The sequence below is a fragment of the Grus americana genome, chromosome 11 (genome assembly GCF_028858705.1).
Source record: "Grus americana isolate bGruAme1 chromosome 11, bGruAme1.mat, whole genome shotgun sequence".
NCBI lineage: Eukaryota > Metazoa > Chordata > Aves > Gruiformes > Gruidae > Grus > Grus americana.
Window position 1 is genome coordinate 12,848,099 of NC_072862.1, and position 26,357 is coordinate 12,874,455.

At 50.2% G+C, this 26,357-nt stretch overlaps 1 protein-coding gene across 4 annotated transcripts in view; it reads right to left on the bottom strand.

Moving 5' to 3' along the window:
* Positions 1-17,931: 17,931 nt before the first annotated feature.
* Positions 17,932-26,357, bottom strand: part of CHCHD6 (coiled-coil-helix-coiled-coil-helix domain containing 6) — a 115,691-nt gene continuing 107,265 nt past the window's right edge. For all 4 annotated transcript variants that reach the window (XM_054837857.1, XM_054837856.1, XM_054837854.1 and 1 more), the window contains one exon: positions 17,932-18,486. In XM_054837857.1, the coding sequence (XP_054693832.1) occupies positions 18,463-18,486 (24 nt within the window). In that variant the 3' untranslated portion in view covers positions 17,932-18,462. The remainder of the gene's footprint in view (positions 18,487-26,357) is intronic.

Below are 26,357 nucleotides of genomic sequence, written 5' to 3' on the forward strand. Positions count from 1 at the left end.
AAAGTTCATCACTACAGTAAGAGGGAAAAAAAAAAAAAAAGGGAAATTCTTCAGAGGTGGTCTAAGAACTGTGTCTTGAAATAGAAGACCCTGATATTTCTGTTGTAAAAGGATGTTTCAGTTCCATTCTTGAATAACCTCTGCAATATTAACAAAATGAGAATAGAAAGGTTGTACCACAGCAGTGCACTTGGATTGCCCCATATCTTGCTGCGCAGGAATTTCGAGTGACCAGTGCATCGCCCCACTGTGGAACAACATACATTTTGAAATCTCAGGTTCTCCCCCCAAACAAACAAGTCCAACCTCCACTTTGCCAGACCTGCACCGTAACCTGGTCGTACCCGCGCAGGCAGCCGGGCTGACGGCGGTCCAGCCATCCCCATCACGATGCCTCGCTGTGTTAGGAGGCACGGGGCCACCTTCAGCGTGTCCAAGCGCCCTCGCCTCGAGCTGTGCCCCGCTCTCACTGCTGACACCAAATGTCACGGGAAGACGGAAGGTAAAAGGAGGAGCTGATGGGCTTGAGAAGCCATTTGCCTCCAAAGCCCCCAAAGCCCCCAACGCCACCCCCACGGCCCAGGCAGCCCTGGCTGCGTCTCAGCAAAAAGCCACTGCAGGCTGCGAGCAGCTGAAGGTCCATCGCATCCATCCCGTGAGAGTCAGCATGGACCCATTTGGTTCGAAAGCCAAAGGATGTGCTGCATCCCCACGCCCACAGCGTGGTCCCCGCTCACTGCCTTTAAGGAGCCCCCTCCGCCTGACCCCATGGGGCTGCAGTCTAACGCCGGGGCAGCTCATCACACCAGTGGAGCAGCAGCAGGACAAGGCTGGCAGCTCTTCACCCCCCAGCTTACCCTGAGCTCTGCCCCTGCCCAAACCGGGCAGCATGCCCGACCGCCTCCGTGCCCAGCCCGCTGCCCCAGGACCCCCCGGGACTTAACTTCATAATTAATTCAAGTGCTTCTGCGCATCGCGCTGCCCACCGGCGCCTCCCGAGCACGGATTACCCACCTCGCCGCAGATGCAGGGAACGTTACGAGCAGGTCTGGGAGACGGTCGGTCTTGGCTCCCTGACAGCCCATAACCGATGGCTGGTTTGGGAGGCAGCCGGGGCAGCGCCAATTCCCAGAAAAGCAGCGGGTGATCCTGGCACCCACAGTCCCAGGCAGAGGGACCCAGCCTCGGCTGGGAGGGAGATGGGAATCCCCCAAACGCAGAGCGGGGGCAGCAGGGTGTGTGTTTGAGAGAAGGGTTGGGGCTTTAACCAAACGAGGCACCTATATTACTAGCAAGGCCGTTAATTGATGCTGGGGGAGTGATTTCTAAATTATATCCTGATGTGTACACCACAATCAATAAATGCATTAAAGCAGCAGGAGCCTGCAGCCCTTCGGTTGTGCTGCTCCACACCACCCCCCGCAGCCCGTACCCCGCCCCGTGCCCCACCGGGGCTGCAGAGGAATCCCCCACGAGCAGCGGGGCTGGGTGCTGCAGCAGCTCAGGGTGTGCCCCCATGGAGCATCCCTCCCCAGGCAGGTCCCCCACGCCCTAGGAGGGATGCAGGCACTCCAAAATGCTGATTTCTTTGAGGTCGTGCCACGGTTTGGTGTGACCTCACCCCACCGTTGCAGGCTGGTTCTTCCACTGCAGCCTTGAGCTCCTCCTCTTAACCTGCTCCCCATCTCCTCGCGACTTCTTACAAACTCATCTGATCAGGAAAACCAAGAGTGAGGCAGAGCAGTCCTTTCCATAAGGGCACGCCAGAAATCCTGAAAAGCTCGCCTGCCCACCTATTATAGGATGACAAATTTAGGAAGGGGTTTACCATCCTTAGGAAGGGCGTTAGTGATTTGAAGAAGCTGCCTGGAAGTTCCCGCTCTCTGTGCACACTCCCCTGGCACATCCCCGCTGCCTGAAGGGAGAGCTGGGAGCTGGAAAAACAAAAGCAAATACAAACACTTCGGCCTATTTATAAAAAAAGTTTACAAAATGATGAGTGAAAGACAGCTAATGATGCATCGTACGGTTAGTGCCAGGGAAAACGCTCTAAATTAAAGTCCTCAAATATGAAAAGAATCAACATTTAATAAGACAGTTAATGTATGTTATTTAAATGTCACTTCATTATTAAAAGTGTATATTTTTTGAGGTTTAATAACCATGTAATTGAGGCATCTTTTCTATAGTTAAACCTTGGCAAATATGTTTTTCATAATTAGCTAGTATTTATTTAACATGCAATAACCATCCCATTAAATTTAATGACTTCAATTAATAGGTACAGAGAGGCCTTTTTTAATGTCAATATGTATTCTTAAAGACGGTTCCCGACGCGGTGCCACGAGGAAGCTCGGCTACCCGGGGGTGACCGGAGAGGGCAGGAGCCCAAAAAGAGCCTCGGGGCTTTGCTGACACCCCACTGCAGACTGCAGGGCTCGGGGTGCGTGAGGAGGGGGATGCCAGCTGGCACCCCATGGGGACCCCAGCCCATCCATGCGGGGCACCTCCTCACCCCTCCAACCCCATCCCCACGTACAAAGAGCGAGGCCGAAGGGTGAACTTTGCCGGGGCGGCGAAGCAGGGAAGGCTCAGCCCGATGCAGCCGTGGCTGAGCCTTGTAGTCCAAATTAGCGAACAGCCCGGGGTAAATTAACTGCTTTAACAAACCATCCAGTGAAGAGTTATTAACCAACTTGTAACAAAGCCCAGCACGATGCTGTGCCCGCTGCAATCCCGCTGGGCTCTGGGCTGTAAAACCCCACGCTGTTTGGGAGGAAACCTCCATCGAGCAGGTATGCACCACCTCCATCGCCCCAGCACCTCGCTGGCCAGGGGCAGGGGCTTTGCTGTCACCTCCCAAGACCTCTGCATCCCCAGGGGCTCTCCCCGCTCCCCCAGCCCTGCCACAACCCCCCAAATGCCTCTCCCCCATCCTTCAGGCCCCTGCTCTCCCCATGGACCTCACCCACAGGCCAGGGTACTTGGGTTTGCCTGAAGGCAGAAGCACCTGAGGAGCTGAGCGGGGAAGAGCACACGATTCCCCACATAGCAAGCTGGGAAGCGAAGCACGCTCGGGAACATGGAGCAAACCCCTTGGAAAGCAATTACTGCTTGCGAGAAGCATCACGCTAGAAACACATCAACCTTTCTGCTCCGGCAAAGGTGCTGGAGTACAGAGCCGCAGCAGCTGGCCCTGGGACAGGCTGCAAACAAGACGCTCCCCCAGGGACCCCAAAATGCCAATGGTCAAGGCCAGCAGCCAGCACAGCCCCCTGGCCTGCCCTGCATGCAGCTGGGGGGAACCCCAGTGCTCCCCAGTGCCCCACAGCCACCCACCCACCGCTGAGGCTATCTCACCTGGGGACATGATGCTGGCTGCGGGCACCAGGTCAGGTCACATGCTCCTGTCTTGCAAACTGGTGAGATGATGCTGGAAGCGCTCACTGCAGTGAGGGGACCCTGGGGGGGCAGTTGCAAGCTCCACTCCATTTTTCCAGTTGTCTTGAGTCAGGACAAGGCTCGAGAGACAATAAATCCTTGAAGGCGAAGGAATGTAGGTTGAGCTTATACCTCTGGCTGGGCTGACCTGGGTTGAGGTTGACTTGTTTCACCCCAGGGCAGAGATCCAGCTCTAGCAGAGCCCACGTCCCCAAAAATACCCAGCACATGGCCCTGGGGCTGTCCTTCCACCCCTTCTCCCTGCTCCTTCCAGCTTTTTCCATTGCAGCTTGACGGGCTGCAGAGCAGCCACCATCTCACTGCCTCGGTGTCCCTGGCACCTCCTTCCCCAGCTAAAACCCTCTGAGGCCATTTGCAGGAGATGGCCAAAATGCACCAATGCTCGAGCAGATTGGGGAAGCATATGTCTCCACGCATACCCCAGGGCACGGAGTGAGGTGCCAGCAGCGCTGCCAGCCTCCGCCGGGCAAGACATCGGCTGCCTGCACTTGCCTGCCCCATGTGCAGCAAGGTAGCAAGACTTAGCAGCCATCAGTGAATCCCGTTTAATTGTGGCATCGGTATTTAAGGGACTCCATCAGCTGCTCTGACAAGGCCACCGTGAGCTGGTTGCAGCCATCTGCTCCCCTGGCCCAGGGACCCCAGTGCCCATGGGGCTGGACCAGTGATTTCTGGTGCTGGGGTCTGGGTGAGAGGACTCCCACCCCGCTGCCCTCCTACCTGTGGCTCATCTGGGGTAGCCTGGCCAGGATGGGGAGCGGAGCCGATGGGATTATTTAGTGCCTCAACCCAGGCACAGGTGCCTGGCGGCAAAGCTGCCAACCTGCAAACAGCCGCCTGCGCTGATGCGGCCATAAATTACCCACGGAGATGCCGGGGCCCCGTGCCGGAGGGGACGCAGCAGCAGCATGTGGCCCCACACAGGAGCCCAGCGCAGGTGATTAATCCTTGTTAGCAGCCTGACGGGAAGACGGGCTTGCTGGGCGTGTGGCACAGGGCGACTGCTCCTGCAGCCGGGCTCGCTCCTCTGGCACCGTTGCCTGCTCCCATACTCATCCGTTTGTACGCCTCCTCTCTGTACAACCCCCTTCCCCCATCCCACCCCTGCCCCCCCTCCTTCCCCTCCCCCCCGTCGCCCTTGTTGCCTCCTGCCTCTCTCCATCCTTTCTTCCCACCTCTCCCACCACCACCCCACTCCAAAGATGCTCCTGCAGCGCTGCTCCCATCCCCAAAGCAAGGGTAAGGCTGGTCCTTGCTCACCACACTTGATTCCCAGCAGGTGCCCAAGAGCCCTCGATACGGGGGAGGTGCTGGGACTTGGGCACCCCATGCCACAGTCTCAGCCATCGGCCTCCCGGCTTTCTGGGGGAGAAGATGAAACCAGGACATGCCAAAACACAAGGCCACCCCCAGAACCCAGACCCGCACTGCTGCACCCCAGCCCCTGTGGACACAAGGTTCGTGGGGCCAGGGCAGCCCAGCAAAGACGCACAGGGATGTGTCATCCCCAGCGTGACATTCCCGAAGCGAGCAAAAGCAGCTCCTCACACAGCAGATGGCAAATCCTACAGCAGGGAGGGGAAGCAGGGTGCCCATCAGCACCCCCAGCTATCGCCTTAATTCTGCGCCTCCCTTTTCAGGGCTGGGAGCCAGCACTGGCCTCCGGGCTCTCCCCTCCACCACCCTCCTTTCCACAGCTCCAGATGTCCCCAAGGACACCCCCAGGACCAGGGACCAACCTCTGCCTCCTGCCCCCAGCCCTCTGCACCCTGGTCCATCAGCCACCGCTCCAAGAGGAAACATTGACCTGAAACAAAAAAGGATCTTGATTTTAAAGAAAATAATAATTCTAGAATAAATAAATAAATAACTATCCCAAACGCAAGTCTGCTTTTAAATTCAAATGTGCAATATGGCCTAGAGCCTCAGAGCCAGAAGGAAACTACAGATTTGGGCAAGGAAACAGAGAATATTTCACTTCAACTGAGTCCAAGCCGTCATGATTTACACAGCAGTGAGGGAGGTGGGGAGAGCGCTGCTCCCCAGGACTCTGGAGCTCCGGCAGCCATCCCCCTGCCCGCTGCCCCCAGCCCGCTAGCCCTGGGCCTAAAAAGTTTCTCCAGGCTCTCACGTCCCACATCGGCTCCCCATCGCGTCCCACCAGCTCTGCTTCAGGGCCACGGCTGTGCCAGGGCAGGGGATTCTCACTGGGGCTCCTGTTTAATCCTCCAGCACCCCACGGGCACAGCGCGCTCCATCCTGCCAGGGCCCAGGACCCTCCAGCCTGAGCGGGATGCAGAGCCGTGCAGCATGGCACCCAAGCGGGACTGTAACACCCAGACCCCGCTCAGGGGCTGCTTGGGATCACAGAAACGCCAGTGGCCGCAGCGGCTGCCATCCAGCTTGGGCTGGGTGTTTGTACAGGGCAGCAACGCCACGACTGTGGCCCTGTCCCAGGGGAGACAGACTCCTGCCGCTGTCGGCAGGTTGCAGCCCCCCCCCAACCCCGTCCCAGGGCAAGGGACAACCTCCTGAACCCCGAGGCACTGCCCAGCCAGCAGCGGTGGCCAGTTCCTGCCCATGGGGCTGCTCGGTTAATGCACCTGCCCGCAGGTGTAACAGGGATTCACAGTCGCTGTGGGTCACAAGTGACATGAGTTTGGACAGGCCCCAGCCCACAGCTGAGCACAGCCGGGCTTTTACCTCTCCTGTAGCAGGGAGGCAGCGCCCGGGTCATCTGGGGCGCTCACAGCGCTGCACCCCGGCTTTCGCAAGCGCAGCCCTCCGCCAAGGGTAGAGCCCGGGAGCATCGCCCGGCCCCGGCCCCCAGCAGCCCCGGGCCCCCCGGGCTTCCCCCGGCCCCGAGCGGAGCGGGAGCCGCGAAGCAGCACCGGCAGAAGCGCGGACCGACAGTGCCATCTTGTGCCTCCCGCCCGAAGGGATGCCCGGACCTGCCGGCCCACGGAGGGGCCCTAGCCCCACGGGTGCGTGTCCGGCCCCACGGAGCGGTGGGTGCCCCGCGGCCGCACGGCTGGAGGCCCCGGTGGGTGCTCCACACCCCTCAGCAGCGTGGGGCGACGGGGGTCCCGCACAGGGGACCCTGTGCAGAGGGAAGTGACAGGGAGCTGACGGGGGGAATCAGAATTAATCCCCACGCCTGTTTTTCCACCCACCAGCAGGTGCCTTAACCCCACGTCCCCAGCAGCCCCACACCCACACCAGGGTGTGAGGACAAGGTGGGAACAGGCACCCACAGCCACATCCCAAATTCAGGAGCTGCAGGACCCTGTGCCCAAAAACCAGACACCCCGACACAAGCGCATCACCCAGACCCAGACCGTGCGACTTTGCACAGGGACACCCCGAGAGGAAACCCCTCGTGCTCTGCACAGGGAGGTTCAGGGCTGCCCCTCTCAGTCCTGCTGGCACGGTGGCCGCTGGCGGGGTCGAGGAGAGGAGCCCTCCCTGAAAACACCAGGTACCCTCTGAGCACAGTCCAGCTTCCCCTAAAAACACGAGGGCAACACAGCACAGCATCACCTCTGTGCAAAAAGAGCAAAGTGGGGGTGCAGGGCCAGCTCTCGGGCTCTGAAGGCACACGGGAGGTGTGGGGGACAGCCTGGCACCGTGTCACCCCGTCCCTGCACACGGCTGCCGGGGCGCCGTGGCCCTGATGCAGCAACCCGGGGACAGAGGGGCTGCAAATGCGGCAGGCAACGCCGTGACATCCTCCCCCACGGCCCCGTGGCACAGGCGCATCCTCTGCCACGAGTGTGGAGAGCAAGGGAGGGGGGGACCGACCGCGGAGTGGGGGGAAAATCTGCTTCACAAATTACCATTAGTACCAAATGTCCCTTCTTATCAAGACTGGACGGGTATTCAATTTTCTCTTCAAACGCCTGCCTTCTGAAATGGTAATAGAATTTCAAATCTAGGGGAAAAGGGAGGGGAAAAACTGAATATGCAAGGATTAACAATGAGAGAGAGAGAGACAAAGGAAGAAATTATACCAAAAAAATATAGTCAGAGCCTTTGCAGGAATTAATTAAATACAAATATAAAGAGAAAATTAACAGTCTCATGCTTAGGAGGGGGGAGAAAAGGGATATTTTCTGAGTTTAATTAACCTTTTTTTACCAAGAACAATGAAGAGGAAGGGGGAAGGGAGGGAGAAGAGAGCAAAGACTCCTAATTGTTTTGCCTTGCAGGAGATAATTACAGGAGCCGGCCGGGTCGGGGTCTGCCCACGCGAGTTTGGGGTGCGTGGGTCCAGCTCACACACATGCCGGGATTGTGTACGTATAATAACTCATTTGTTGGTCCTAATTGCTAGGTAGATCGGGAGGAGCAAGGACAGAGCTGGGAAGAGCCCTGGTACTCCAATGCCAGGGGGCTTGAGGTGGGTGAGGAGGGGGTGTCCCCTCCCGGCAGCACCACGGGGAAGGGGAGAGCATTTGGCATTGGCGGGAAGCAGCTGGTGGCCGCGGTGGCCAGCAGAACAGCAAGACGACCTCCGTCCCCTTGCTCCCTGATGTCTCATTTGCAGGTTTGGTATCTGCAGTGCTCAGAGGCATCAGCCACAGGGCCACAACTTGGGGGTAGGATGGGGTTTGGGAGCAGCTGGGTGTCAAATTAATGGTCTTTGTCACCACTGTCCCCTCCTGGGGAAAGCAGGGGAGCCAGGCAGTGACAGCAGGACAAACACTGACAGGACAAGGAAAGGTGACACTAACAGGAGCACCTGCCTGCCGAGTCCTTGCTGCCCTCATGCTCCGTGCCCTGGCGCCTCTCTGCTCTGCTGCTGCCTGCACAGGAGCTGCTTGGCTGCAACAGGAACTCCAGAAGAGGGGAAGGGGACAAAGCCAGACCTGGAGAGCAGTGGCTTTGGCACCCTTGGCCACAGGTCAGTGTCATGCCCGCTGTATGGAGCAGCACGGTGCTCCCTCTGGGCTACGGGCCCTGCCGCACACCCGGGCTTACACCCGCAAGCCCCACAATAATGTTTATGGCAACTCGCATAACGCCAGCGACCAATGGAGATCAGCCAGTCAACGCCCCACGGGCCGCTTGGACAAGGGGCGATGAACAGCACTAACCTCCTCATCCTCTGTGTGCCTTTCACCACATCCTTTTGACACCTTGGTGCCACGGGTTAGGGGCAGGGCCTGTCTGCCCAGCCAGGTGAAGCAGAGATTTCCTGAGGAGTCATCACACGTGAGTTCTTTGGGCCACAACCCACAGAGATGTTCTCCACCCCTGCACCATAAGCTCTCCCAAATAACTGCAAACCCCCCTCCTCCCCTCCAAGCCCCCCGACCGCGATTGTACCACCACCCATCACATACGTGCTCAGGTGGGTGATGGAGAAGGCTGGGTCCACGCTCCCGGATGAGGCTGCAGGCAGCACAGCTGGTTTCCCAGGCAGGACCGGCTGCGCTGAAGCCCAGTTTCCACTGGGTGACGGAGGGAGAAATTCATCATTCCCAGGCAGGAGGCTCCTGAAAGGCACAAGCTGACAACCCAGACCTCTGCACCAGTCTGGCCCTGCCAGCACAGCATCGCCCAGGACGACGCACACATGGGCTACAGATTACCCAGGAATTGGGACGGGGTGATTAATAAGTTAAAACCAACACCAGCAAGCGTTTATTTAACAAACGCAGCTCCTTATCTGTCCAGGAATAGATTGCAAAATTATTCAAGAGTCTTCAGTGTAAATTATTCTCGGTATAAGGATTGTTTAAATTGCAAGCTGGGAATATTACTGTGAAGTGTACAAGGTATGGGGTAAATTATGTAACCAATTTATGTAATTTATAAATTGAGTTACATAAATTAGCTACACAAGGTACAGCACGAATGTCAAATTGTATACTCAATTGTCACAATAATAGCTCAGCATCAGATTAGCTTGAGGATTAATCCAGACAGTACAAAGTCTGGATGTTGCAAATAAATAAATATAAATATCAAACTGTATACTAACAGCTCAAACTAGAAAGTTATTGGCATTAATAAAGTGCAGCCACTCAATTACTTGTCGGGGGGAAAAACGAGGCAGAGACAGCAGGATCCGTTTGCTTTTCAGCGAGCACAGACCTCGCAGTGCCCTGCAGAGTGCTTTGGGAAGGGCAGAAACTACCCGAGCCTTCTCCAGAAGTCCATGCCTCACTCCTGGGTAAGGAATATCTCCATCAACAGCTAGGGGCTACGAAATCACCAATGACTTTGCAATTAAGAAGTTTAGACTAAGGGCACCATTACATTAATTAATTCACTGCACACAGGGCCATGAGTCCATGAATTCATTGCACAGCTCTGAGACTCACCCGCCATTACTCGCTAACCCAAATTTTCAGGACTTGGAGGACTCTTAGGATACCAGAACCAAGGTTGCTAGTTTTCCCCAAGTTCAGAGTCAAAGGTACATTTTTCAGCCACTCGCTTTCCACGAGCACTGTCCCTCCAGGTTCAGCACGGGTGAGACAACCCTGGGCCAGGCACAGCCTTTTTGGACACACAGACACCATGAGATGAAAGCTGCTTCTCCTGCAGGCTTCAGGTAGAGCTTCGATAGAAGTTTGAAAACCTGGAAAGGGTTTTTGGGAGGATATGTGGGGATCTGGAGCAACAAGAGAAAATATTACAAACTGGTTTATAAATTACTTAACCTAAAATCTAAGGCTGGATGGAAAAAGCTACTCTGGGCCAGATGAAGCAAGGAGGGCCAGCAGCTGTCTTGCTGACAGGGTGGCCCCGTGGGCACTGCGGGCAGTACCAGGGCTGAGCCACATTTCATTGTTTTTTGCTCCCCTGTCCACGTTCTCAATGGATGCTAAAGGCTCCCAAGTGTCAGAACCTTTTACCTCGTACTCCTTATTAAAATCTAATTTTCTTTCAAGCTGAGAATGGTTCTCCTGAGAACAGCTCTGATTGTCATCTACTTGCCCAGGAGTGCCACAAGGTCCGTAGCAGTGTTAAAGCGTTGGCTTACAGTCCCAGAAGTGACTAGAAAGCGACCTAGAGCACAGGTCTCTGGAGTACAACTTACTACAACCTTCCCGTTAAAGGGTGTGCTTGGTTTTCCCAGAGAGCTGAGTTTGGACCTCCCTAGCACCGGTGGGCAGTGACCAAGTTCACGGTCAGAAGGATGATATAGATTGCCTCAAAATTACGGCGTGCACATGGGTCTTACTTTTCTGTGCAATTCCTTGTGCTGTTGAACGGAGATTTTTACCCGTGCTTTGAAACATCTGGCCCGTCAGGCACAAAGGACTTCCTTTCTCCTGATGCCACACTTGGTATACCATCGCCTGGACATCAGATTTCTATAACCTATACAGATCTAACCCCATTCATTGGCTGAAAATAGCCTCAAATAAAACTACTTGAGTTTAGATCAGCAACAAGCAATGCAGGACCGCCTGCAGCCTCCGAAGAGGATATCTGTTTTGCTTTTTGAGGAGCTGAAGAACCAGACCCTGCTGTCTGAGGGTGCTTCCAAGAAGATTATCAGCTTAGACTCTGAAGCATGATTTCTCTGTTTGGTCTAAATTGCAACCCTTTCCTTCAGACAGCACAGTTCGTTTTTCCTGGCAAGAGGGAGGTCAGGCCAACCAGCGGCTGGGTTGAACTGACAGCTGGCACTGAGGTTTCACAGCTGGGTTTTATTAGGATGTTAGGGAAAGCAGCCATGAAGTATATTAAATATATTACTGTGGATATTCCATTTTCTAAACTGCCCTCCAGCCTGGGAATGTATGCTTCAGGGTACCAGAAAGCACTACATAAAATAATTAGAACGTAGTCTTGAAATGGATGAGCATTTTCTCTCTTCGTAACCTCTTTAACGTAAGGATCCCACAGCACTGCACAAGCACCTGATTTAAGTTTGGAACGAGCCTAGCACACAGACAGCTCTGCTGGTCTCAGCTTATACTCTGTTTGGACGACCCTGTCTGCCTTCCCACCGCGGAGCCCCGAGATGCGGTCGCAGAGCCGTGCGTGGGAGCAGGCGCAAACCTCACGGCAAAAGGTGGCTTTGGACACCTGCAACGCATGTGGATGCTGGGCTCAGGCTACGTGGCCACCACAGATGCACAGCCCTGATCCATTTAAGCCAATAAATTGCAGTCCAAGGAAGTTATCATCACTTGGCAACAGCGCACTGGAAGGTAAGGAGTAGAGGGGAAAAAGTCCCAACACAAAGGCTTGCAAAAAAAAAAAAAAAAGGTAAATAAGGATTAAAGGGACTGTGAAGGCTGCTTCATTGAAACAGCCCATAAAGAGCAATTTCTCTGCCTTTTGTAAGCTTTTATTTTGGCTGATATGATTTAAGCTAAATCCTGAACTGGCATTTCCCCTTCGTCTCGTTAAGAGCCACGAAGCTTTGTTGCAATCACCAGACTTCTTCAGCAGTTGAAAGGCTACTGAAGGAAAAGTAAAGAATTAATTTTTAAAAAGCCATGCTCACAACACAGCTTTATCAAATGGCAAAAATTCAAATCTCTCCCTTGGTTCAGCCACTCAGAGGGGGAATGCACGGCAGCACTGGCAGAGTTCCTGTTTACTTGTTTTATGATGGTTGTAACGAGAAACCCATTAAATTAATAGCCGTGCTTTATTTTTAATGTTATGTTTAGCTAATCCTGACTTACAGTGGCACTCCCCATTCATAGAAAATAAAAATCAAACTATGACAATGGACTCCATCACCGAGAGAATGGATACAGAAGGATGTTCAAGAGGTCATAAGGAGGGAAAAAATAACACTCTTCTCATTCCTTCTGAGGGAGTGTCACTCATGGCCCTCAGCCGGTGCCCACTGGAGAAATTAGTTCAGGCAGATCAAGGACCAAATAATACAAAACTGATCTAAAGCCATAAGAAAAAAAAATAATTGCCAGATAGACCCATTCCAACTCCACTAGCACCTCAGCACGAGGCACTGGAACACAAAGAACCTCCCGTCCCGTCCCGGTGAGAAAGCAACCCCTTGGATGGCTCGGCGGTCAGGGGCAGAAGGCTGGGGATGTTCTCCTTACCTGCGAGGTTCAAGTTACCCATTCACACACTTCAGAGTACGTACCCAGGTTAATGACGCAACTAGGTCAAAATGAGCTGCCTTAGATCCGAGATAGATCTTGGGAACGGCAGCCTTCAATGTGCCTGTTGTGCGACCGGTGACCCTGGAGAGCTCGGGCAGCTCTGCCCCGTACCCATGAGGAGCTGCCCACCCAGGGACTCAAGCAGAGCCGCTCAAGGCACAGACACACACGCAGAGGGCACGGCTGGAGCGTGCACATGTGGGCACAGAGCGCTCTCAGCCCCATCACGCACCAACGCGGGTGAGCACTGGCCAAGGACGAGCACACACAGTTAGTGATGGCTGAGAAGGATCTCGCTGGAGAGGGACAGGCAGTTCAGGTGGGCTCACCAGGTCCACCTCCCGCTGCCACACAGCAGCTGGGCACTGCGTCCCCACGAGAGCGACAGGCTGAGAGACTCCCAGCACACAGCTCTCAGAAGATGGCAGCTGCCCCAGTAAAACAAGTCTTTTTTATTCCAGAAAAAATTGGTAAGGACCAAATGCAGAGAACCCAGGAGGACTCCGAGTTTCCAGCACAATGCAGAAAGCTACTAACAAGGCTGAATGAGCCCTCCTATAGCTGCTCCTTGCCCACCGCCATTTCCCACTTTGCAGTCTGGGTGACCCAATAATTTTTCCTGGTCTTAAACAGTGAAGATAACTTTTTTTTTGTAAATTCTGTAGAGAAGGAAGTAGGAAGTGTATAGGACTGAACTGCATGCACCAGTTTGCCATAAATGTTAGCAGTAGATGGGAATGAAGACAACTTACCCTGCAGCCGTCAATCCAACATTAACTCAGTATTCAAAAAGGATTTTGAAATTAAAGCTTTAAGGGATCCATAAGAAGATGAACAGATCATAACTCTTCAAAAAGAGCCATGTGAGCCAAAAGGCTTTGTTTGGGCTCACACTAATTAGCAAACCTTCTCCAAAGATATAAGAAATTATATTTATTTCTAAGCAAACTTTCTGAAAGCAAAGGAGGATGCAAAGTAGGAATCAAAATGAGACTCCAGGTCCCCACTGCCGCTTCTCCTACGCTCCCTGGAACAGCTAGTCTTTCACACAACATCTCCCACAGAAAACAATATGGGGCAGCAGGAACCAGACACAAGTACTATCAACATCTCCTAGCACGTTGCACAAAAGGAACAGCCGGATCAAGCTCGAGCTACTCCACTGAGCGCAAGCAGGAAGAGCCTCTAATTTAGGCCATTGGCAAGGGGAAATCAGCTTCAGGAGCCATTTGTTACATACCCCAGAGGGAGCAGCTGATTTCATTTTCAACTTGGAAACAAAAGTTTGTTTGCTGCTCTCCCTGGGAAGACGACAAAGGAAAGTTCTCTGCCATGTGCTGACCTCTGTAAAAAGTCTGAAAAGAGCACATGTGTCATTAAATCCAAGATACACCTTTGACACGGAGCCCTCCTGAGACCGGTGGCTGCTCCGTTCGCTCCCTCTGGCTTTGCCCCAGGCTGCGCAACTACCACTCGCCAGCATAATTACACACCAGAGCAGGAGATGGAGGGGCGTCATTACCCGCCCCGAACAACCTCAGCACGAAGATGATGACTGGTCCAGGCTAATCACTTCAGTCTGCATCACCCTTCACTCTCCCAAGGCATCAGCCCAGGCGAACCGGGGAGTGACGAGAAACCAAGACACGTACCAAGAGCAGAGCGATAAGGCTGACAGATGAGGCAGGCAAGTCAGTTCAGGAATATCACATCCATCTTCTCCAAGGATAAAGAAAAAAAAAATAGAATGGGAGCAGGTGTGAACAGCACTTCAGAGTCCTGTGGGTTCCCAAAAAGGGGCTGGTAACTCTACAGCGCTGGGTGCAACGGCTCCCTGGGGCGGCAAAAAGAGCTGTTGCAGTTGTAGGCTGTACTTTATCCAGGAGCATCTAGTTACAGCAACTCTTAGAGGGAGTGGGAAGGAATGAGTGGAGAGTCCTTGTACCTATACTGCTTCTAATGCCAAAAGACCAAGTCACAAAGCAAAGAGAAGAAGAACGTGATCCTGAGATGCGTACAAGACTGGCAATGAAGCGTTTTAGGGAATCAGACAGAAACAATTTAGCGACAAGCTACAGACAAACACTTTTAACCAGTTTGGAAATAAAAAATAACAACAACTTGAAAGACAAATTGAAAAATTCTGCCTGGAAAAGGAGCACACAGCATGAGATCACAGGATTCAGCAGACTATAAAATAGGAAATGAGACTTACTCTTCTCCCCCTACAGCTACACAAAACCCTCCTACAAAGATTACAGACAAGCTTGGCAATTGCCTTCCTCCTCCAGCCTCTCCCGTTATGGACAAGGCAGAGTTGGAAGAAGCCTGAATGCAGAGAGGATATTAGATAAAGCATCTTGCAAAGCCAAGTGTGAAATATTAACAACAGGAGGCAATGGGTTGTGTTTTTATGCAAGATCACAAATTTGGTGCTTAGAGAGCCTGCGATGTTCTTGCACGCTGGAATCTCAAAGTGCTTGTTGAACATTTCATTTAAAAAGCCATTGAAGCTTACTGGAAAATTTCTATCAGTTCTGTTACTTGCTGTATCTTCTCTAACTTTGTTTTTATTCTTTTTCCTTCCTGCAACACTAAGGAATTTTGCATGAATAAAAAGGTTGTTCCTTCCATTCATCTGGCCAGTTTTAAAACAATTCATACTCGTAAAGCAGGCACTCTGCAAGCCTGTATTTTCACATGAAATTACCACAACTGTGCACATTGCATCCGAATTACCGGATGCATTTGTACACACAATTACCCAATTTGCACACAGAACTGCAATAACTGGGCAGGCAAAATGGACATGCAGCTGTTGAGCTGAATGGAGCACTGTGCCTGAACTGCATCTGGCATTGGGCAGGTTTGGTCTCAGCAGGTGAAATAGGTCACAGATATTCCCGGACACAAAAGAGCTCATTTTTATCCAGCGCATGCAGCACAGCAGCGTGGCTGGCTGCCCCTACCCTGCCTCAAACTTGCCTTTGGAGGAAACTGCCTCCAATTCAGCTTCTACAATAGATTCAGACCTTGTTTATCCTGCTGTCCTAGTCGCCCATTAATGCCAACTGTGACGGTAGCTGTGTGATAAGGACATCTATTCAACACTGGACACCAGGCTCCAGGAATAATGATCTCTGTCACTTTGGAGCGTAACTGACACCTGCTGTCACAATCTTGCATAAAAAAAAAAATCATGCTCCAAATATCCAAGAAGCAGTCAAGGAGAAACATAAGGAGAGGGAGCCTAAGAGAAGATGCAGGGCTTCTTCCTTCTTTGCAAGAGCTTTGGTAATACAGGAGCAGCAAAGATGAGAGCAGGGGAAAAAAAAAAAGAGAAAACATTCACTCAAGAAGCTGTGTTACCTGTATTTTTTACTTGGGTGGCAGCTGAGGCTCTGCAAACTGAACTTCCTCTTCGGCAATTTCCTATCAACATCTCTGCTCATCTCCCCCCCCCCCCAGGCTCAGATACCTGAGCTGATGATTAGGGCAACAGCAGCAACAAAACTGCTGCTGGGCACTAGGCAACACCAAAGGAAAGGGACTGCCCAAAAGGCAGATGGGACCACAATCCCCACACACACGATCACCAAGAAGTTTGTAGACATTCATCATGGAGTAAGCTAAAAATCAAACCCAACATGGCAGGACAGAGGAGTTTCACACTTCAAGGTACATGATGAACTAATGTCTGTCCTCAGAGACTACCAGAGACTGAGAGTTAGGCAAGCCAGCACTGAAGTCTGAGGATACACAAGAGGTGTATTTTCAGCTAATAATCAAGCAGTCCCTCATCTGGAGGTACTGGACAGCCTTAGAGTGCCACTTTGTCCTCATTGGGCTGCAAAACAGCCGCAATGCACCTGGCCAACATTAGCTGGAGATGTTACATTTATGATTTCATGGCTGATTTTTTCCCCCTACCCTCTATCAATTGAGTTCACTGTCTGAACGATCACATCTGTTTATGTTCCACAGACACCTGCATATCTTGAGACGACAGCTACTCCCTGAATGCTGTAATCAGTTATTTCTCAACAGAGGAATTGCCAATTTGGTAAATAAAGCTCATTATAAAAGAACATGGAAATGTATTACAGTTGCCTAACAGAGAAAATTGTCCAGTGCCACCAGATAATCAGCCCTGGCATCATAGTCCCCCCCAATTTAGGGCAGCTGAAATAATGACATGCAAATTACTCATGCCAGGCAACACTAGATAGGGGCAAGAGGAAAATGAGGAAGAGATAAAATAGGTACTTTTCTCTTCAGACCAACAATAATGTAAAATCTAGTCAGGGATAGACCTTGGTGCTCCAAATTTCCACATGCAGAGTCAGAAGTTCGGTGGCTCTGTAGAACCTGGCTATCCCAAGCAGATCCAAAAGCCAGCACGGCGCCAGCAGCAAAGGTACTGCTACCAACAGATCTGAGGGCACCAAGTGTCCTACTTTGGTTTGGAAAACTTGCCCATCCTCCCTTGGAGAGACAAGCTTGACCTGCACAGTGATAAAAAGCTGGAATTTTTGCAAGATCTGAGACTAACAGAGATGGGTAAGCAAACATCGCTTCTGAGGAGGAAGAGCATTGTGGCATCAGCTCTCCACAAGAAGGAAAGGCATTCTGTTGCTTTAATGAAGATGTAAAGCACTAAGTTGCTGCCTAAAGAAAAAAAGGAGACGAAGCAGAATATAACACAGAAAACAATTCTCAGCCCCCCTCATCCATTTTCATAAACACTACATTAAACTCTGACATGACCTCCAAAAATCCATGTTCACATTCTTCAGAAACTGTCAGCTACAGAGAGGACACGAGCAGCAAACGCTGCCAGAGGAGAAGCTTTAGCCAGAGAAGGGGAATCAAGTTACCAAGCTAGACCTGCTCCCCTGGTTTGCTGATAGGTCTTTTGCAAATCTGCCGCACCTACCTCTCCAAGGATGAAATGCCAGACGGCACGCAGCTCCCACTGTCCCTCCTTGGCTCCGCAAGGAGAGGGCTCAAAACAGAGCACAAGGCTGAAAGGGATGGCAGTTTATGGCAGACAAAGCAGGAACTGCAAACAAGAACTGGTGCAAAGAAAGATAACTTGGGATCTGCATTCAGCAGGCAAAGGTTTTTTCAGTATGATTCACCAACACCAGTTCCCTTCAGCCAGGACTTTGCACTCTTCCAAGTACTTTCAAATAAGCCAAAGTCATTCAGCCCAGGACCAAAAGGAAGAAGTTTTGTGATTTATAAACTGTGACTTGAAATATTTCTGTTCCTCACACTTGTTTGGAGTTTTTGTTGGCATGGGTAGTAGGCAGAAAACAGCAATTTGCAAACTCATGGGACAGTATCTCGCAGCACACAGTGACCATTAAACACTTTATTGTTTAGGAGGGAACCTTGGAAGGGAAGAAACGCGCCCGCTGGTGTAACCGATGGGAGCATGCTAGGAACAGTTAATCCTAACAAGCTAGTCAAGGTTACTTCCAAATACTTCGGACCCTTTCCTCCAGAGCAAATGGACAAAGATAACAGCTCTTGAAACTCAGGTGTGGACTGGTGAAACCAAAGCTAGCACAGGGTGAACCAAGCTCGTGTTGGGCAAGCCTCCAAGCTACAAGCTGTGCTGGAAGCACCTGGGGTCAATATGATTCTTTACATTGTAATACAATTAAAAAAGGAAATGATAGCGTCCCCCCTCTCCTGGGATCCTCCTCCCAACTCCAGGAACATCCACTGAGACTGATACATGCAGGCAATTAGAAGAGGAATCATGTCGTTGTCTTGGACCGTGAAGGGCAGAAGGCACCGGTCTTGGTCAGTGTCTATCCAGAAGGATGCTGGGGCTTCCAAGGGTGTCTGTGGTCCCTGTCCTCTGCTCCTTGGTGGCTGATGTTTATCCAGAGTTAACTAACAGCTCCTGGAGGAAAAGAGACACAAAAGAAAAGGCAGCAAGTTAGTCATGCAGCTGTTGACATGGGACTGTTTCCTTCAGAAATGAAGGAGTAATGTTGGCAGGGGGAAAAATCCCACAGAAAAATCATCAGGTTTCACCTGCTGTAAAACACAAGACACTCAAAGGGACAGAGGACTGTCGAAGCAAGACAGCAGGTCATGATATCAAAGGTGAGACTGATTCTGTGAACAAGAATGTACGGTCAGTTGCAAATGACTAGGGTTTATAAATCTGATGGCCTACAGCCGGAGAGAAAGGCCATGGTCTCAGGTAAGCCTCAGGGCAGCTGGGTCACAGGAATAAGTGTAGCTCCATGCTAAGTCCCAGCCTCAGCAGGACATGGGAGCACTTTGATTAGCTGCCATCAAACATGCACACACCACTCACTCACCCTGGAACAGGATCAACATAAGAGTGAGCGCTAGAGAGGGGAGAGGAAGAAAGAAAGGGACTTGGAGACTGCCCCAAGAACTCCTGACGTGTTTGACAGCCTTTATCCTATTAAGACCTAAACCCTCCTAAAATTCAAAGCAAAATTATGCCTGCTTTGTCCCCACAGCAACCTCCCTGTTTTCTAAGTGATACATCCTCAGATCCTGCAGGTATCTGCGTATGAGCTGTGGACTTCCGAGGGGTAGATAAAAACAGGAGACTTTCATCCTTTTTAGAGATGGTCTCTTCCTATTATTATCTTATCAGTCCTATAAAGTCAAAGAAATCAAACCAACAATGCCATTAGCATATCCCTCTCTCTCTGAGGATCTGGGTTATCAGTGTTGGACCCTACTTCAAAACCTAGGTAACCAGCTCTCATACATCGACAATGGCATCTTTATATCGATGAACTGCTGGTGTAGCTACACAAACAGCAGAACTGCAAAGGCTGAACCCATCAACACGCTGCTGTTTTCTCATGCTCTGGATAGGTGCAGTTCTGTTTTGCTGAGCAGACAGTACTCACTCAGGCTTAGAGGGCCCTGCTAAAGCCAACTACAGAAAGACAACTGAATAGTTAGCTGCAGGTGGTCTTACCACCCATTTTTACTAGGGCTGAATCTGAGCTTGGTTCTACTCTCTAGACACTAACCTTTCTTAGAAGAGAAGCTGTGCTTCCTTGAATGTGAATCAGAAAGGAGAATATCACAAAATAATGACACTGGCACACTTGGCAATATCTGTCAGAAGGCAAGGATGTCATTCAGAATACTTCTGCATAGCAGGCTGATATTTGCTGCCTAACACCTGCAAGGTCAGCATATTCAGTCTACATTGACCATGCATCTCCAAAGACAGCCCCATCTCTAACAACAATGAACAGGAAAAGCTTCAAAGGACTCAAGAATAAAGAGAAAATTGTTTGCCAAATTATTTAGACAAAGCTTATCCAGAAATCTGACAAATGAACCATCAATATTACTCGACTGACTCTAATTTCCCAGGTAATTTTTCTCATCATTAGTGACTTAAAAGTTTTCCAAAGAGCAATACATTTTAAAAACTCCAGTAGCACTCACACAAATTGTAATGAGCGAAGCAGCAACAACTCGCAATCAATTTTGCAATAAAGTAATTTGCTGTATTCACACTGTAACACTTCAGTGAAGTGTCGAGGAATGCTACATTTTGTGAAAAAGCCACTGATGTGGCCACTCTGTGGTTAACCCTTATGGAAGACAGTAAAAAAACCTTTTTCTTTGAAGCAATTTTAAAGAATATCATAGTTACACAATTTCATGTTCAAAATCATAACTATGTTTTTACTCATTTCAGGAGAAAATGCAAACAGCCAGCACTTAAACCTCAATCAATTCTTTCCAGCCTGAACTACCCACATACCAGGGACGCATCGAGCTGGAGGCTCACAGACATTCCTTGTGCAAAAACATCAGGTTCCATCTCACTCTGGATGACTAAAAATCTTTTGCGCGGTGAGCACTGGACCCAGAACTGATGGGCTGCCAGGAAGGCCAGACACCAATTTCCTGCTGCTCAGCTCTCGCCAAGGGAAGCTTTTGTGAACAAAGGATGCAAGGTAACGACACCGTCGATCAGCCCATGCTGCTCCCGATAGTGACCTGATACAATTACATCTAAGACCAGCCTGTGCTGGATGGAGCAACTAATTCACATGCCCTCCCTCATCAGGGGCACAGAGTGCTCATGAAGGCTACAGGGTCGACATTTTTGGGGAACCGAAGCACTCCCAGTACGCAACAGCATGCACAGAGGGGTGACCTTCCCAGCTGTTTCAGACTTTCCTGCTCAGATGCCTATCCAGATCTCGCAGCATTTGCTCTACCAGCATAGACCACTACCATTCTGAACCCTCTAATATTGCTAAACTTCAGTTTACAAAGAAGGTGAAACCAGAGTTCAGTCTCTGGCTGGCTGTGAACCCGTGCTCCTCTGGATGTTCTGCAGAACGTGCCGTGTGGTGCAGGTACGATTAACAGCTAACAACGCTGGAGGCCAGAGGTCTCCTCTGCCAGCTACTGCAGAACGTGACACAGCCACTGCACAGTGGAAGCTCTGTAGGCCTCGTAGTCTGTCAGTCCATCATGTAAATCTATGCTTGTTAGAATATGCATATAACTGTTTTCACTGTTCCTAGCCCATCAGTTTATAAACCTGTGGCTAACTACTTAAAAGCACAGTTGCATTGATTTCATGCCTCACATGCTGTGTAATAGCGTGGAAGGACGCTGTATCCCTAAAACTAAACCCACTCTTCGCTAAGCCAACCATTTACACCAGCATTTTAATTCCACCTAGCATTGCAACCATGCCGATACAGATTTGGCACCCCTTCATTTCCTTCCAACCTGGAATCCTCCTTGCAAGATGCTACCATGTTGCTACAGCACTTACCTTGAGCAGAAGGAGCCAGGAAAGGGAAGGAGAAGCCTTACCTCTCCTATACACCCTTATCATTGCATATACACCAGACAAGTTGCATATGCAACAAGTCCAGGCAGCTTGCAATCACAAGCTGTTCCCACACAACAGGATACTCCCAATTAATCAAGTTGAGGCTCAGCCTAAAGAAGTTCAGGGCCTCATCACAAAATACCTGCCCCACAGTTGGCATTAGCTGGTCTCTGCTGCAGTCTTAGCAGAACAACTCAGGAAACAAGCAGCCTTGGAGAGTGCATCGCACACTCACTCTAATGAGAGGGGACAGTGCCTTTCTTGCACAGGGAGCGTAGATTATTTTTAATGCCACTGCCAATGCAATGTCAGATAGACATCAGTCTCGATAAGCTCCAGCCCAGTGCCTCTACATATGAATACTGTGTCCATACAAAAGGGTCCATACAAAGGCAATTCCTCACAGCCGTGGCTGCAGCACAGACAGGAATGGCAATCTGTTCAGTCCTGACAGCAAATCCAGCTGGAGGGCACACAGTGCTCTACACTTCTCCTGGCAGGCAGGACCTTGAGCCACCAACCCATGCTCTTCCACCACCACAAGAACCCGCTTGGGAACTAAGAGCAGTCAAAACTAGCCAGCTGCTCAGCTGACACAGCCCACCACTTTGCAGCGCCTGTGGGGAAGCCAGTAGCTTTCCAGTTCTGGTTCCAGATGAGTGAGGAGAAAGGGTCGAGCTCTGCAAGTAGATCTGCTCCACAAGTCTCACCCTTGCTGAGGGGGGAGTCCAGTCAATGCCCAACACGGTCCTTCTCCTGTAACAGAGAGCTAAGGCCTTAGTACCAGCATCAGGACGAGCAAGTCTCAGCAAGATTTTCTAATGCACCGTACTCTTGTCTTCCTCTTGCTCCTTCTTTGTCAGTCTGCATCCCAGTGTAGCAGCTCGGGGCTGCCTGGCGAGTCCGCAGCATTCTCTCCGCCTGCTGCAGTCGCTGGCTAGCTCTGCGCCTCGGCTCTTGGCCTCGCCGGAGGCTCACGGCCAGCGGAGGAATCTCCCTCCCTGAAAACCCAGGCCCTGAAGAACTTCCTCCCTCAGTGTTTGCCAGAGACGCTGTTTGCCAAGCCTCAGCTGTGCTAAGACATATTTATTTAACCAGCCTTTAGTCTCATGGGGTAAACCCTGCAAGTTTCCTCCAGTGAGTGCCTTACCTTTGTTCTAATATTCCTTCAAGCAGTCGCACCACGGCGTTCACACATATGGGCACTGTGTAGCTATGAAGAAATCAGAAAGCAGATCCCCATGATAAATGACTCTGTGCATTTGGAGTGTCAGTGACAAAGTAGAAATTAATCTCCATAGTTCCTAGTTCCCTGCCGTGTGCAGGCAGCTCTCAAAACCAGAATACCTGTTGGCACACAGCAGACTTCAGTAACGTGACTGCACAACTTTTTCATCTCAGTTAGTCTGGAAAGAGGCACTAACGAAAGACAAAAATCCTGACCTGTCCTAAGATGGGTGTTCAAGGCCCTTCCACTGGATAAGGCATTTGTTGCGGGGCTATTAGCACCCCGAAGCACTGCAAGGGACATTTGAGTCACTTTGGTTTGATGTATGCTGTAGGTATTTTTTGGTTATGTGCAATTTGTTCTGTTACATTCAGGGTATTGGCTATTTCGTGGAGCAGCTGTGCTGACTAATGGATCACAGCGCTTCTGTGCCATATAGTTATTGCACAGAAAAGCCTCTCTGTCTCTCTCATCCTTTAGGAGTCCAACAGTTGCTGTCCTTGGGTTTGGAATAAGAAGGGGCAGGAGTATGCCTGGCAGCAACAAAAAACATTAATTCAAAAAGCTATGAAGAGAGTTTTGTTTTCCCTCTTCTCTGTACTGGTGTTAATAGCTTTGCAAAGCAGAGAAGTTCACCCAATGACTTCTTGGCTACTTCCCCAGATGGCATCTTCAAAGCTGGCTTGACAGCAGAAAAGACGCCTTTCAAAAGACTCACCAGACACATTGTCAGAACACCCCAGAAAGTGCTTTCACGTGGAAGTCCCCTGGTCTACATACCCCACCAATGGAGTGCAAGGAACTGAAACAGTTTTTCTGGTTTCCTCTCCCCCCCTTCACTCTCCTTTGACTCACATGAGCCGACACACTGTTTGCTTTGCTCTGCCTTGACACCTCCCATTGCTCTGCATCACCCGAATATGAAGTTATTTACTAGCACAACTAATCTCTAGCTGTTCTGAGACTCACCTGTTTGTTCATGCATTATAACATTGATTTCCTCCAGACAATTGTTCTGATCATTGTTCTAACTCACAGAGAGCTCCCGTCATTAGCCTTGCTTAACAGGAAATGTTTTGCCACTGACTGAGCAGCTCTGCAGTTACCAGACTGCACAAAAAATCATCCCGGTTGGGGGGCTGCGTCTCCCCACTGAGCTGGTAGCCCCAGACATCGCAGTAGGGAACACACTCAGTGCTTTTGATTTTGGACATGTGCTAGAAAATACCGGGGCCAGGAGGAACAAACACCGCTCTACAAAGGGCCACTGCTGAAAGGATGGCTGTTAATTAATCGGCATACAAACTGAGGGCGGTTTTTGTTCAATCAATGTTAATTGCATTTAATCTCGTTCTTACCATTAAGAAAAGCCACCAGGCCAGGCTGATGTTGCTAGTGCCTGACATGCAGATTCCACCCACGTGCGGGAGGAGAAAAGTAATGGAAAGAAAGGAAATAACCCTTCCTCACCCCTTCTGCATCGCTGCACAATTTCATTGGGTCTGTTCCATTATTTAAACAATTTTTGTTTTCCAATAGCATTACAGAGGAGCTCAAAGGATAAAAATCAGACATGGAGCATTTCACTATTAGTTATTCTTGCTCTCCTGGGTACTAGCTTAGAGCTTTGCTAACTTGCACAGCCCTGCCTATTCTGCTTCTGTAAAGGACTGAAATACAGAAAATTGCTTATGTGAAGCAGTGTTTGCTTTATAGTCCCTGGCTGGTCCCAACAGACCAACCGTGCCCCTTGATATGACCTACAACTGCTGACTGCCATGTTCCACCAGCTCTGCCAAAGTCTCTCTCCTCACCTTGCTACTGACCACAACTCCACTGCATGCCAAAGGAGGCTGAAAGTCTGTCGTCTTCTAAGGTCTTATAACACAAAGCAGTGTTTGCTATTAAACAACCTCTGACCAAATTTGCCTTGTAAGTCAGTGCATGTTTGAAGCCCGAATTTCCCAGGTAAACCACTAGCGTGTCCACCAGCGATCTGGCTCTGATCTGGGGACTGTGCTACTATCTGCCCAGCTACCTGCTTGGGAAACAGGAGCGATCTTCTCGCCTCTGCAGGAATCAAACCTGGGGGCAGAGGGGCAGCTTTTGCAGCACAGGAAGCCCAAGGTGGTGGGTTTCATGATGACTGCCTTATTGCTTCTGCAAGTGCCTTGCGTTTTTCAAAATCACTATCAACAACAATAATAATCAAGACTGGGCTCTGTCGGTGCCTTTCCCCTGTGGCAGCACACAACGCTTGCCCAAAGGCAATGCTGCAGTTTAGCATAGATTTTTCTTTATCCCTCGACAAGCGTTAGTCCCATTGCCTCTCACCGCATAAAGTGGACATATCACAAGTGCCGTGAAGGACTGGCTGAGTTTTAAGTGGTCTGAAATGGCTCCACTAGACTTGGTCAAGATTGCTTTAAAATCATTTCCCATTAGGACTGTGACCCTCTCTCTTTACAGCCAGCATAATGACTCTACCTCAGGGGAAGATAATTACATCCCACTATCTATACACATCAGAAAGTATATGCTACAAACACTACCATGCCTTTCTGGAACAAGCGAGAGAAAGCAATGCAGGAGGAAAAGGAGATAACACTGGATGCCTCTCCATCCTGTAACTGGAGTCACCCTGAGTGTTTCGCAAGCTCGTGGATTAGCCCCCAGGAGGGATAAAGGGATCCAGAAGGCACAGAGTGTTTCTAAAGCAGAACAACGACAACTTGTACAAATCCAGCTCTGGTTTTGTGAGGATTAAAATGAACTTCACCCAACTGTGAATATCCGTTTCCAGAGCCAAAAGGAATGGAAAACCACTTACTGATGCAACAGCATTTCATTATTTCAAACCCTAAGACCAATGTTTCCAAAAATTAAGGACAAGCAACAGTAATGTTATTGCTGGGGTACGTCGGCTGCAGGAGTTTAACTGCTAAATTGCCAAGCTGTGCTCTGAGCACAACGTAATGAAACAGTACACACAAATAAAGGCAGCTTCTCCACACTCTCATTCCTCCTTTTGCTACCAGCCCCCAGGATAATCACTGGGAAAATAAAAGTTAAAAAAAAATAATTCCAGAAGCCAAGAGACTTTGGATTAAGTTGTATAAATGACCTGTTACCTCCTAACACAAGGAAGAAAGAAATGCAATAAATACCTGCAAAGCCATTCCAGTATTTTGGATTAAATGGATTACAGAGATGGAAAGTATATGATGCAAGATGTTATAAAACAAGATGCCAGGAAAGTGCAGGAATTTGAATCAGGCTGGCAAATGATCCCTGCAGACTATTGAGGAAAATTAATAGAGAGAAGGGGTAGAGAAAGGATAGAGTAAGAATACTGACTGATGAACACTGTTGTTAGGACGTGTAAATTCAGGATGTCAGACTTCCACTTAAATCTACTTCAATCCTGGAGCAAAAATAGCAAATCCTACTCTTAAAAAGCACTGGAAGTAGAAAAGTCAGATACGCCAAGCCCCATTTCAGGATAGGTTTCCCCTGTGCATCCCACAAGATTGAAGTCTGTGACTTTAATTATTCCTGGAACATTGTGTATATAGGGATTCAATGCAGGGATTACTAGCAGGATCCTTGTTATAAGTGCCACTTCTCAAACAAATTACACTTCACTGGATGTCAGCAACATACACAAGAAAACAAATTA